Source organism: Orycteropus afer, unplaced genomic scaffold, assembly GCF_000298275.1.
Source record: "Orycteropus afer afer isolate SDZICR_OR568_19922 unplaced genomic scaffold, OryAfe1.0 scaffold00107, whole genome shotgun sequence".
Classification (NCBI taxonomy): domain Eukaryota; kingdom Metazoa; phylum Chordata; class Mammalia; order Tubulidentata; family Orycteropodidae; genus Orycteropus; species Orycteropus afer.
The window spans coordinates 6191505-6205629 of NW_006921694.1; the positions used below are offsets into that span (position 1 = coordinate 6191505).

Here is a 14125-nt window from a genome sequence, read left to right on the forward strand (position 1 = left end):
TTTTGCAGTGTTCCCTTCCCTCCCCTGCCACCCCTAGCAACCAACAAAGAAAGTTTCCCTCCATATATACACCTTTCCTTGACCCTCCACAACAACAAACTAATAGTTTATTTGTCCTTCTGTGATTGACTTATTTCACTCAGCATAATGTCCTCCAAGTTCCTCCATATTATGCAGTGTTTTGCAGACTCTACATTATTCTTGAGTGCTACATAGCATTCCATTATGTGTATGTACCATAGTTTGGTCCTCCCCTCTTCCACTGATGGGCACATAGGTTGTTTCCATCTTTTTTGCTATTGTAAATAGTGCTGCAATGAACATACGTGTGCATATATCTGTTCCTGTCCTGGCTCTCACCTGTATAGGATATATACCTAGTAATGGGATTGCTGGACCAAATGGTATCTCCAATTCCAGCTTTCTAAGGAATCACCATATTGCTTTCCACAATGGTTGTGTCACTTCACAATCCCACCAACAGTGAATGAGAGTCCCAATCTCTCCACATCCCCATCAGCATTTGTTATTTTCTGTCTCGTTGAACCTTGCCATCAGTGCTGGGGTGAGATGGTATCTCATTATTGTTTTGATTTGCATCTCTCTGATGGCCAATGACTATGAGCATCTTTTCATGTATTAGTGGCCACCTGAATATCCTCCTTGGTGAAGTGTCTGTTCATGTCTTCTGTCCATTTTTCAATTGGATTTTAATTCCTTTGGTGTTCAGGCGTTGGAGTTTTCCATCAATCTTGGAGATAAGTCCCTTGCCAGATAGGTAATTATCGGCAAATATGAATTTGTTGCTGTCATTTTTGTTATATGCTTTTTCATGTTGTCGATTTCTTTGTTCCATATAATTTTCTATGCTGAGCTAATTTTGCTTATGAATCATGTTGTCACTTCCTTTGTTGCTACTGTTTTAGTATTTGCTAAATATTTATGCTGGTCCGCTTTTTTATTTTGATGTGAAAGTTTCCATTTTTCTTTGAGGTTACCCTGTGATTTAGAACATTCCGTTCCATGTACTTGTTTTGACATCTCTCCCACCTAGAAGTTCTGTAATGACACAATTTTTTCCCTCTTTTTGGTTTGCAGTCGTCCTCATTTGTCAATTGATGTCTCTAGTTCCCTGTTTACAATCTTGCAGGCTTATTTACTTTGGATACTTCCATAACTGGTTAAATTCTGGGTTATGTCATCATGTGTGTTAATGGTCAGCTGTTGTTGGCTGTTGTTGCTTCCTCTGTCCTAAAGACTCCCTTTAGCATCTCTTGTTAAGGTTGGTCTGGTTTTAACAAATTCCCTTAATTTCTGCTTATCTGAAAATCTCCTAATTTCACCAATATATTTGAGGGACAGTTTTGCTGGGTATATAATTCTTGGTTGGAAATTTTTCTCTTTCAGGGTTTTATATATACAATCGCATTGTCTTCTCACCTGCATGGTTTCTACCAAGAAACCTAAGCTTAGTCTTATTAACTAGCCCCTTGTAGGTAACTCTTCATTTTTCCCGTACTGCTCTCATGATTCTTTCTTTGTGTTTGGTTTTGATGAGTTTGATGATGATGTGTCTTGGTGATTTTCTTTTGGGGCCTATCCTGTTCAGAGTTCGTTGGACTTCCTAATTGGATATATTTTCATCTTTCATCGTATCAGGGAAGTTCTCTACCAACCAATCTTGGACAATTTTCTCAGTGGTTTTATTTTTCTCTTCCTGTTCTGGAATTCTGATTACTCATAGGTTATTCCTTTTGATGGTATCCAACATGAACCTTAGGCTTTCTTCATTTTGTCTTGATCTTTTTTCTGACTGAACTCTTTCCAAAGAATTATTCAGATATTTGTCTTCAATCTCATTAATTCTGTCTTCCATTGCATCAGTTCTACTCCTTTGCCCTTTCAATGTGTTATCTATTTCTGACAATTAGTATTAATCTTCTGGATTTCTACCTGTAGATTTAGAATCATTTCTAATTTTTCATTGATTTTTTTCATTTTGTTCTTGTATTGTCTTTCAAAATTGTTCTAGGTTTTTGTCTGTGTTTTCCTTGATCTGTCTCTCAATCCTTTGAAGGTATCTAAATATAGTTCTTTTGAATTCCTTATCAGGGAGTTCCAATGCTGTCTCTTCCTCAGGGATGTGTTTTGGGTCTGTATCTTGGTCCCTTGAGTCTCCTGCTGTGTCTTGCTGCTTTGCGTGGACTTCGATGCTCTGTTGTCTCTGAGGCATTGTGACATTTTTGTGTTTATATTTAATTGGTGATTGTATGTTGAAGTGACTTGCCCACAATTTTCACTTTGTACTGTGCTGTGCTCCACAATGCACTAGTTAACAGCACTTACATACATACCACCTGTCTCCTTTCCTGTTGTCAGCTTCTTGTATGTCTCTGCTGACCCTGGCAAACAGTGCCTAATTTTAGGTCCCTAGAATCAAAATGGCAGCATAGTGCCTCAGACACTTGACTGCTAACTAAAAGCCTGGTGGTTCAAACCCACCAGCCACTCCTTGGAAGGAAGGTTGGGAAATCTACTTCCGTAGTGATACTGCCTAGGCAACCCAAGGAGGGGTCACTATGAGTTGGGGCCGACTCGATGGCACATAACAACAACAACAGAATCCAAATGAGAATACTATCACTTTAAAATCCAAAATGGTTGTCACTTGTAAAGGTTAAAAATGGCTGCGCCCTCGGTCACTTTAAATACTCAAAATGGCCGCTGCTTGTGAACATTCAAAATGGCTGTACCCTCGGTCACCTTAAATATTCAAAATGGCTGCTGCATGTAAATAATCAAAATGGTTGTGCCTTCCAGACAGCAGAAAGTCAACAGCTCAGGTTGTCTCCCTCCTTGCTGTTTCCCTTCCTAGTCATAGGCTACCAGCACAGTCGTCTCTGCAGCCTTTGGTGACCAGGGATGATCTTTAGGTCAACCCTCAGGTCCCAGTACCACTTGGAAATATTCAGGCTGATGGTCCTGTCAGAGTAGCTGACAGTCCATAGCTCTGAATGTCCCTGTACTAACTGTTTTCTTTCAGGTTTTTCCACTAGTTGGTGCCTAATCTACTCTTGTATAGCTCCTTTCAAAATTCAGGGCTCCAGGATTAACTTCTGTATCCCTGTCAAGTGGTTTTTCTTTTCTTTGTTGCAGAGGGTCTGTGTTGCTTGTCTGCCTATTCTGCCATCTTACCAGAAGTCTCTGTCTTTTTTTAATTGTGACTTGGGTAAAAGTTTACAGAGCAAATTCATTTTCCATTCAATCGTTTATGCACATTTTGTTTCATGACACTCACTGACTGCAATCCCCATGATGTAACAGCTCTCTTCTCACTTACTGTGAAATTTCCTTCAGTTTCGCTTATGTTCAACACTAGTCAATGCACTTGACAGGAGATTAGAAAAGGACCAGCAACAAGGCAGAATGGATAGATCTGCAGCAAGTAGACACCATGCTGGGCACCTTGGCTAGGCTCAGGATCAACATAAATGTTATGATTAAATAAAACCCAACAATGGCAGCAACAAAGTAAACAAAAAATCTACCACATCTTAAAAATGGGTGCCTAAAAACACCTGAATATACTATCTACAGTTTTGTTATTTCAATTTTGATATAGAATTGGTACTTTATAAAATTTGAACTAGAAAGAAATACACACTAAACATCTAGCCTAATTATATATTATAGGTATGAAACTGAGATCAAAGAGGCAAAGTGATATGCTCAAGAATAAGCTGGAGGATAAGAGTTATGAAAATGGCAGACTTTTAGTTTCCAGCCCACAGCCTTTTTATTCCACTGTCATTGGGATCTTCTCAGTCTCAGGAGATTTTATATTATGTGTACAAATAAAAAGAAAAAATAAACTGGTTTTTGCCATAAAGAGTGGTATGAATATTACATTTCTTAGACTAATCTTATAAGCAAGAGATTTCATTCTTAAAATAAGAGAAAAAACACAAAAATACCAAACTGGATAAATTTAAATGAAAATAACAATATAAAGTGAGCTTCCTAGCTTATTCCTAATTGCAGGCAAACAAACTAACCATGAATATGTTGACAGAAAGGATTTTGATGGGCTATCAGCCTCAAAGCCTGGACAACAGCAGCAGCATCATTCGTTGCAAAGCTCTTAAGACATATATATTGAGTGGTTTCAAGAAAGTTTTTAAAGCACCCAACACTTCCAAAGTGCCTGTTAAAACTTGGCATTGATATTTAGTCTCAGAAAATGGCTTCAGGATCCATCAAAACATTAAAGTCAAAATGGAAAAGAAAAAATTCTCAAGGGAATTTATTCAATGGGCAAATCAAGTGCTCAGTATCAAAGATTTTAATATTGTACAATGAAGTTCCTCATTTGAAGTATATTTATGTAAAGTTTAGGAAACTTTTAGGATGAAATATTTACTTCATCTAATAAAAATTTAAAGTCAAAATACATTAAGAATAATCATACTCAAACACATTGCTGTCGAGTTGGATCCAATTCATAGCGACCCCTCCTTGGGATTCCGAGGAGGTATCAAGACAGAAGTAGACTGTCCAACCTTCCTTCCGAGGAGTGGCTGGTGGGTTTAAACTACCAGCCTTCTGGTTAGCAGTCAAGTGCCTTAGGCACTATGCCACCAGAGCTCCTAAGAATAATCACAGAAAGGGTAATAATTACTCAATTAGAATATATTTTCTTCCTTGTAGGTATTTGTTTTCTCTACAACTGAGAAAACAGGGTTACGTAAGAACTATAATAACCCATTTGGGTTATTTTTAAGAAAACTGCTACCTTAAAGCAAGATCTAGTGGAAATCACCAACATAAATTACTAGGTCTTAAAGATGACTCAAAAAAGTAGGACAGCATAATAATTTATCCACGAGCATGACTCAGCTCTAAAAATCAGTATTATTTTTAAGATTAAGAAGAGGCAAAAAAAAAAAAAAAAAACCTTATCTATAGTGCTGCTTGTCTGACTATTTCAGCATGCTTTAAAAAATTGGTCATAACTTTAGCCTCGTGAAACAACACAATTGACTGGCATAACATAGTTCACAAAGTTCATGTTCTACATCCTTGTGAACTGAACAGTGTCTGAGGTATTCAGAGCTTGCGACCTGCCATCTAACAAGCAAGTATTGGTCCTTACTTGTCAGAAGCAAAAGAGAAAGAAGGAAACTAAAGTGTCAGAGAATAAACTAGTCTACAGGGCTAACAGCCACAGGTTCTTCTATCCTGAGATCAGAAGAACTAGATGGTGCCCAAAGGATAGGGGTGCACATCGGGTTACTGTCATTACTATCAACAAGTTGTATGCATGTAAAAAGCTGAGCTGGCAAAAGCTGTGTGAAAGATATTTACAACAAAGACAAAAAACTTAAAAAAAAAAAAAAAAAAAAAAAAAAAAAAAAAAAAAAAAAAAAAAAAAAAAAAAAAAAAAAAAAAAAAAAAAAAAAAAAAAAAAAAAACCAACACAGTAGCTGCTAAGGCTTGCTTGTGGTACAACCAAAAACCTTATGGGATTTGGTTTATTGATTTGGAGGTTTAGGGTCATGGTTTGATGGGACATCTCAGTTAACAGGTCTAAAAATGAATTTAGTGCTTCTGTTCTACCTTCTAATTCAATGTATAGTACTTGGAGTCTAAAAGCTTGCAAGTGGCATCCAAGGTAAAATAGTTGGTCTCTGTTTACATGGAGCAACAAAGAAAGATGAAGAGTCAGGAACAGGAGCAGGATATCAACTGTGTGGCTAACTGCCTCCATGAACAATGGCCTCCTCTCTTTTATCCATTGGATGAGAAGAACTGGATGGTATCTTGCTACCATTACTAAATATTTTCATAGGAGAATCTTGATTGAAAGGGGGGAAATATAGCAAAGAATTTCATTCTCATGGAATTCAGACTTTCTAGAGCCATGATGAGATAGATAGAATGAACTCCTGAAGTTATTGCCCTGAAATAATCTTTAATCCTTAAACCAAAAATATCCCCTAAAGTCTTCTGAAAACCAAGCAATAGTTTAAGCTTAGTTAAAAATTTCTATTTTGAGCATTATTGCTTTTTAAAAATTATCTATACGGATCAAAGTGAATCTTTGGTTTTCTTCATTCTTCTTTGCTCTGGATGAAGAGAGACCTATCATTGCATCTAGATGGCTGCTTGCAAGCTTTTAAGATCCCAGTTGCTACTTGCCAAAGTAGGTAGTGGAACAATGTTTTGTGTAGTATGTTAAGCCAATGGAATCCAACTGATTTTTGTATGTTGATCTTGTATCCTGCCAGTTTACCAAACCTTTCAGTTAGTTCCAGTAGTTTTCTTGCTGAGTCTCTTGGGTTTTCTATGTAGAGCATCATATCATCTGGAAATATGGTTTTACTTTGTTATGGGACAAGGTGTGTGTGAACTGCTGTTATGGAAAGTGAATTTGCTCTGTGGACTTTTACCCAAATCACAATTAAAAAAAAAAAAATCAGTTGGATTCCTCTACACTAGCGAAGAGGTCTCTGTAAAGGAAATCAATACCATCTACAATAGGCACCAAAAAGATAAAATACTTAGGAATAAATCTTACCAGCAACACAAAGAAAACTACAAAACACTACTTCAAGAAACTATAAGAGATCTACAAAAATGGAAGAACATACCATGCTCACGGATAGGAAGATTGAACACTGTGAAAATGTCAACACTACCTAAAGCAATCTATACATTCAATGCAATCCCAATCCAAATTCCATCAATATTCTTTAAGGACAAGGAAAAACCAATCACTAATTTTATATGGAAAGGATAGAAAGCAAGGATAAGCAAAGCACTATTGAAGAAGGAAAACAAAGTAGGAGGTCTCACACTCCCAGATCTTAAAACCTACAATACAGCCACAATAGTCAAAACAGCATAGTGCTGGTGCAACTACAGACACAAAGACCAGTGGGACAGAATTAAAAGTCCAGAAATAGATCCATCCACCTATGGTCAGCTGATCTTTGACAAAGGGCCAAAACCCACTAAATGGGGAAGAGATAGTCTCTTTACCAAACGTTGCTGGCAAAACTGAATATCCATTTGCAGAAAAATGAAACAAGATCCCATATCTCATGCCATACACAAAAATTAACTCAAAATGGATCAAAGACTTAAACATAAAACCCAAAACTATAAAGTTCGTCAAAGATAAAACAGAGGCAACCTTAGGAGCCCTAATTTATGGTGTAAACAGACTATCAAGCATAACCCCAAATACGTAAATAGCAGAAGAGATATAAGAAGAAGTGCATGGGAGGTATAGACAACAAAGATGAACCCTCTTGCCCATACAGTACTGTGTTGTTAGCAAAGGCAAACATGGATATACGGGTGGACAGATGAGTGGACAGGCTGAACTGTTAGGTATGTCTATATAAGGGGGAGTGTGCCCAATACCATGTATAGGGTTGGCAGACAATGGTCCTACAAGTGTATTTGTATGTTCTGTAAAAATTCCCAGGTATATAGCAGAGCTGACAAGAGACAAGGTTGTAGTCACTTCTTGGCCACAGCCAGCTACCCAGAGGGAGAGAATAGTTGGACTGGTGGGCCCAGGACCACAGTCACAGGGGACCTCAAGCTCAACTGGCATAACATACTGTACAAAACATTGTTCCATATCCTACTGCCGCGAGTAGCAATTGGGATCTTAAAAGCTTGCAAGCGGCCATCTAGATGCAATGATGGGTCTCTCCTTGTCCAGAGCAAAGAAGAATGAAGAAAACCAAAGACACATGGAAACAATTAGTCTAAGCAACTGGCACACCATGTGATCCTCAGCCTATACAACTATGAGTCGTATTCAGAAGAACTAGGTGGTGCCTGGCCTACCACTGTCAACCACTCGGAGGGGGATCTATGTAGGAGATCCTGTATAGAGTGGGAGAATGTGGAACAAAACTCAAAATCATTTAAAAAAGAAAAAAAGATTAGGGGTGGGGAGACCAGGTTTGCTGGTCTGGTAGAGCTTGATGGAACTACTGAGACTATGACCCCTAGCTGCCCTTCAGGTCTGGAATTGAACCCACTCCTGTGGCTTCCAGCCAAACAATAGACAGGCATATGAGCTGAACATTTGCCTGAGGTAGATACACCCCTTGGAGAGAACAATCAGGGGAGAAAGAAGGGCTGTGTATGCACAGGGAGACAGCTCAGGGGGCAGGAGTGCATGGAGGGAAGGACACAGGGAAGAGGTAACTATGGGGAGCAAGTGGCAGGGGAACTGTTGCATTGTGGTAAATTGTTGCCAATGTTATGAGACAAAGTGTCTGTGAGCTGCTGTATGGAAAGTAAATTTGCTCTGGAAACTTTCACCCAACTCACAATCTAAAAAAAAAGAAATAAGATAACTAGGACTTTCTGAAAATTAAATTCTTATGTGCATCAAAGGACTTCTCCAAAAGTGTAAAAAGAGAACCTACAGATTGTGAGAAAATATTTGGCAAAATCATATCTGACAAGGACTATAATATCTAAAATTTACAGAAAACTTCAACACCTCAACATCAAAAAGACAAACAATCCAATTCAAAAATGGGGAAAGGATATGAACAGATAGTTCACCAAAGATATTCAGGCAGTCAACAAAACACAAGAAGAAATGCTTGCAATCATTAGCCTTTGTTGTTGTTGTTGTTATGTGTCACTGAGTTGTCTCCAATTCATAGCAACCCCTCCTTGGGTTTCTGAGATGGTATCACTATGGAAGTAGATTGCCCAATCCTTCCTTCTGAGGAGTGGCTGGTGGATTTGAACATTCATACACCACCACTGCTTTTTCTTTTCCCAAAAAACTATCATGACGTCTATAAAATAACAAAAGCCTTACTGGGTACAACAGGCAGGCATTTTTATACATATCGTACAAACCAGGAAAATAAAGCAAGTGCAATTAATGCTTTTTCCAAAGTCAAAGACCATGTACTTGACCTCGGAACTCAAAGTGCTGGTCCTTTATCCAGTTGTCATTTTCTCAGTGTGGCTCAGCAAGAAATAAAATTGGTTACTAATAGTATGTCATTTCCCACACCACCTAGAATGTGAATTCTCTTTTCCAGGCACATAGAAAGTGTCTATCTTTCTAAAAGGCAGGATGGCTTTCTAAAGTACCACAAGAGTTCTTCCTAGGGAAGGGTAAAAGGGCCCTTCCACTCTTAGGCACCTGAAAACAAACAAAACAAAACAAAAAAAAGAAAAGAATTCCAATCTTGTATTCTTTGCAGAAAGGGAAACTTCAGCTTTAAAGTTATGTTATTTTTTTTTATATATCTTGTGTGGAGGGGTGAATCTGAAGCCCAACCAAGCTTTCAGCTACCATAAAAACCAGTCAAGGCCAAAAGGTGCCAGCACGGGCTTGAATGTGGTTAACTCATACCACTGACTGGCTCAGAGCCCAGATAAGAAAGTGCAAGGAGAGAGAGAGCCAAAAAGTAAATAATTATAAAATGGAATAAGGAAAGGCAAAAAGGATAGGAAAATAGAATATGAGAGTAGTAAATAAAGAGGTACAAAGGGCTGGAGTGAAGGAAAAAACAAAACAAAACTGAATACCATCGAGTCAATTACAACTCATAGCAACCTTATAGGACAGAGAAATGCCCCATAGTGTTTTCAAGCCTGCCTCATCATTCTCCTACAGAGTGGCTGGTGGGTTCAAACCACCATTCTTTTCGTTAGGAGCCAAGTGCTTTAATCACTGTGCCACCAGGGCTCCTAAATGAAGGAAAAGTGCCAAGAAAAATTATTTTTGGTGTAAGCAGGCTGTTAATCTCTAACAATACGACTCCTGGTAGAGCTTTTTCCAACGCTGGACCCTGGGCAGGCTCTCTGAGTAGCTTCCCATGAAAGCACATACCAGTTCTTGTTCCATTTATGTGCAAACTGCACAAGCAGGATGAGCTGGATGCCTATGAAGATGAAGCTTCCTATGGCTCCCACATAACGCCAGGCTGCAGAAGATCAACACAAAGGAGATGAGGTGATTGACCCATGTATTTACCTCAAAACAGAGAAAAGGACTACAGCTAATTTCTACTGAATGCTCAATTACACACGTAACACATTTAACTCCCACAAAACCATATAAGTGGGTACTACTGTGATACCCACTCTACACATGGGAAAACTCAGAGTCTAAGAAGTGACAAAGTCCCACGGTTAATAAAGCATGTAATTGGGATTTGAACAGAGGCAGTGGCCATCTAAACTTAGCCTCTAAGCTATAACTCCCAGATAGCATCAGATACAGTAATTTATAAAATCCACAATTTAAAACCAAGAACACCTATCACTTGAAAACTCAAGGTTGAGATTTTATTAGATACTATAAGCAACAACAACAACCACCAATGTCCACTAAGGGTCTGAGTTCCAGCCTAAGAGGACAGGGGTAGTTTATTTCTAGCTGTGCCAGAGAGAGGCTGTGGCCTTGAATGGGCCACACCACATCTCTGGGTTACAGCTTGTCTGTGAAAATGACTCGGCAGACGAGGTGTTTTCTAGGTCTCTTCTCATTCTAACCATGTGATTCTAATAGATAAAAGTGCCTCTGTGAGAGAGTTACATGGGCAGTACAAACAACAAATATGAACCCCTTTGTAAATACAATACTGAGTTGTTAATGAAAGCAAATATGGGTATAGGGACGGATAGATGGGTGAACAAGCTAAACAATTATGTATGTCTAAATGGAGAGTGTATCCAAGATCATATACAGGGTTGGCAGAAAATGGGCCTCTCGAAGAGTATGAAGGGATGGACACGGGGAGGAGGTAACTATGGGGAGGAAGTGGGAGGGGAGCTGCTGCATTGTAAATTTTGGTCAATGACATGAGACAAAGTATATGTGAACTGCTGTATGAAAAGTGAATTTACTCTGTAAATCTTCACCCAAATCCTAATAAAAAAAAAAAACATTATAACCGTAAAAAAAAAAAAAAAAAAAGTGCCTCTGTGAGGAACAGAAAACTGGTTAATGGTTTTTTGCTTGTTTTAGGTAAAATCAAGACATATTCTTGGTTGTTGTTTTGAAAGGGTTTTCAAAACAGAGGTCCTATTTTACATAGTGACTGTGATAATGGACAGACACAAACATTCCTTTAGTAACTCCTGCTTGGATGCAAATATCACAATGCCAAAACACCCCAGATGGCTTTTCCAAACATCCAAAGCTAACAGCTGAAAGGCAAGTGCCCTTTTGCCCCAACAGTTGATTCTTGTCATCGTAAGTTTCAATTAACAAATGTGCACACAACAACATAAGAAGAATATCCATTTTCGTGTAGGATCAAAATTTAAATTTTTTAACAACAACAAAAAAAAAAACAACCCTCACCGATATAGAGTCAATTCTGGGTTTCTGAGGTGGTAAATCTTTACAGAAGTAGATTGCCCAGTCTTCCTTCTGCAGAGTGGCTAGCAGGCTTGAACTGCCAACCTTCTGGTTAGCAGTCAAATGCCTTAGGCACTACACCACCAGAGCTCCTTAAATTTTTTAAAGTAGTGGTTGTGAAAGGGATAGAACTTCCTTATAGAGTACATGAAAAACTAGTTATGACTGGCTGGACCTTGATATAGGACTATTTCTACAGCACCACAGCTATTCCCTGGAAACTGGAATACAATGTATTTTAAGTATCTTATAGGAAAGTGAGGGAGCTCTGGTCACCTAGATTTTCCAGGCCCTGCTCAGAAATAACAAGTTCTCCCTGGGCCAAACAAGTTTGCCTAAGGCACTTGACTGCTAACCAGAAGGATGGCGGTTCAAACCCACCAGCCACTCCTCAGAAGGAAGGCTGGGCAATCTACTTCTATAGTGATACCAGCTCGGAAACCCAAGGAGGGGTCGCTATGAGTCAGGTCTGACTCAATGGCACATAACAACATCATCATTTTCCTTATAGGCCAATAACCTTACAATTATCATTTTAATACTTCAGCCAGCCGAAAATAAAAGGTCCTCCAACACCCTGCCAGGAAGAGAGGAGGTAGGGGAGAGGATGGAAAGAGGGTGAGGGAAGAGGAGGAAGTGGAGAGGGTGGATACAATGTGAGCGGGTAAGACAGAGTTGTTTTTGTTTTTAAAGCCACAAGATAATCAGTAATTCAAAGTATTAGAGGCACTCTGAACAATTCTACAAAAAATGGGTAAGAACAAAATAAATAGGTATCCCAAATAACCCATTTGTACCGTTCAGAAAGGTCTCCTGATCTGGAATGAAGAAAGCTCCTGAGCACATGGCCCCCAGCAGCAGAAGTTTAAAGAACCAAAAGCTGGAAGGGGAGGGGAAAAAAGAAAAAAGGAAATGTATTTAAATGATATTCAAGGAAGGACAAAAAGACTTCTTAGAAGGTAAGCATGTCAATGCATGATTCTACCCAATGGTACTGTTCTCTCCAAATAAGAGGGGAAGTAATTAAGAGACTGAAGAATGCCTTTTTCCTTAATTAGACAGACTTGGCATAGCCTCTGATTGTGCAAAACACCATTTCACTGCAGGACTGGAGATGACCTGGGGAAAGGTCTTGGTACAGAAATGAACTCCAATGTCTCCACTGAATCTCTCATTACTGTAGCAAGTGTTAGAAATAGTATTCTAGCTCTTAGGATACTATGTGGTGATAAGTATAGGTTCCACCTTTTCTAAAATCAGTATCAATAATTTCAATTAGAGGAGGAGCTGTGATAAGTATCCAGTGAGTAGAACAACAACAACAACAACAAAAAAAAAAAAACCCACTGCCAGTGAGTAGAAGGGATGCTGAAATACTGTTCAGATGTAAGTGTGGTAGTTCAGTTTGTGTGTCAACTTGGCTGGGCCTGGTTGAGTGGCTGGGCAGCTGGATGTAATATTCCCCAGGATGACACTGGTACTCAACTCCATGGTGGAATCTACTATGAGCAGCTGAGGAGCTGCCTTACTGAATGTGATCTGCTTCCTGCATATAAGCAGAAGCCTTGGGGAATGGTCTCTAGCCTATGGCATGCTTGGACCCTGCGTGTAGCCGTGTCTTTGTTGAGCAGCCTGCTATGCTCTGCCAACCTTGGGACTTACAATGGACTTGAATTAATGGCCTGCTGTGTGGTTTGGTAATATTGGGACTGTGCCTTTTTACTTGTCAACCTTGGGCTTGTCAGCCTCAGCAGCCAGCAGCTGAGTGAAGAAAAGCCTCTAGCTTCAGTGGGCCAGGAGCTAGAGGCAGAGCTGAATAAAGCCCAAGGCTGAGGGGCTTTCACCCAGCCCCTAGAACCTGGCACTTTGAACTTGGACTTAAAGTCTCCAAATTGTAAGAGAATAAACTCCTGTTTGTTAAGGCCATCCCATTTGTGGTATATTCTTGTCAGAGTGGCAATAGGGAACCAGAACAGTAAAGAAAGGAGAAAATGCCCACAAAGACCCAAGACTTACCCATTGTGTATATAAGCTCGACAACTTTTGCTGTTCTTGATTTTAAGGGTCAGTAGGCAGAAGATAAAGAAGAAGCACGCCATTCCAAAACAGACTTTATACACGGCAGAGTACCCTACCAGCCTCTCACAGGTGTCACCAGCCTTAATGCCTTTACAAATATCTTCATAAAAAGGAATCTGAGAAAGAGAAAAAAAAGTCATCTGTTAAAGCTGACTAAAAGATGTCTTGTCATAGGACATTTATTTAGCCTATCAGTCAAAATCTAGTTTTGAAAATAGCCCATAAGCACAAAAAACATAAAGGCTGAGGAAAAACAAGGTACTCTGTAAAGGCTCTTCCTTAATTTTCTCTGACTCTTTCATAAACATACGGTGCTCACAAAGTACCACTCAAGTATTTCTTACCCAGAATGATTCGAGGTAAAACTATCTGCATTATTAAAATATTTCAAAACTTACACAATAAAAACAAGTACCATGTTTCTATTAATGTCTAAACAGAAGGATTTAATCAATTATAAAAATGTGCTTCTAAAACCAAACACTGTATCAATATCAGAGTTGAACACTCCTCAGAACAGAAAATAAGTTGAAAAATACATTTGCTCACACTGTAGCTGTTAGCCACCAAAAAAAAAAAAAAAAAAAAAACAGAAACATTTCACACAAAAGGGGAAAAAAAAAA

At 38.9% G+C, this 14125-nt stretch overlaps 1 protein-coding gene across 1 annotated transcript in view; it reads right to left on the minus strand.

Moving 5' to 3' along the window:
• The window catches only part of SERINC5 (serine incorporator 5), a 119040-nt gene that overhangs the window by 68604 nt on the left and 36311 nt on the right, over positions 1 to 14125 (minus strand). Inside the window, exons 3-5 of the mRNA XM_007943463.2 lie at positions 13439 to 13617; positions 12220 to 12302; positions 9887 to 9980 (exon numbers count right to left, since the gene is read on the minus strand). Coding sequence (XP_007941654.2) covers positions 9887 to 9980; positions 12220 to 12302; positions 13439 to 13617 — 356 coding nt within the window. The remainder of the gene's footprint in view (positions 1 to 9886; positions 9981 to 12219; positions 12303 to 13438; positions 13618 to 14125) is intronic.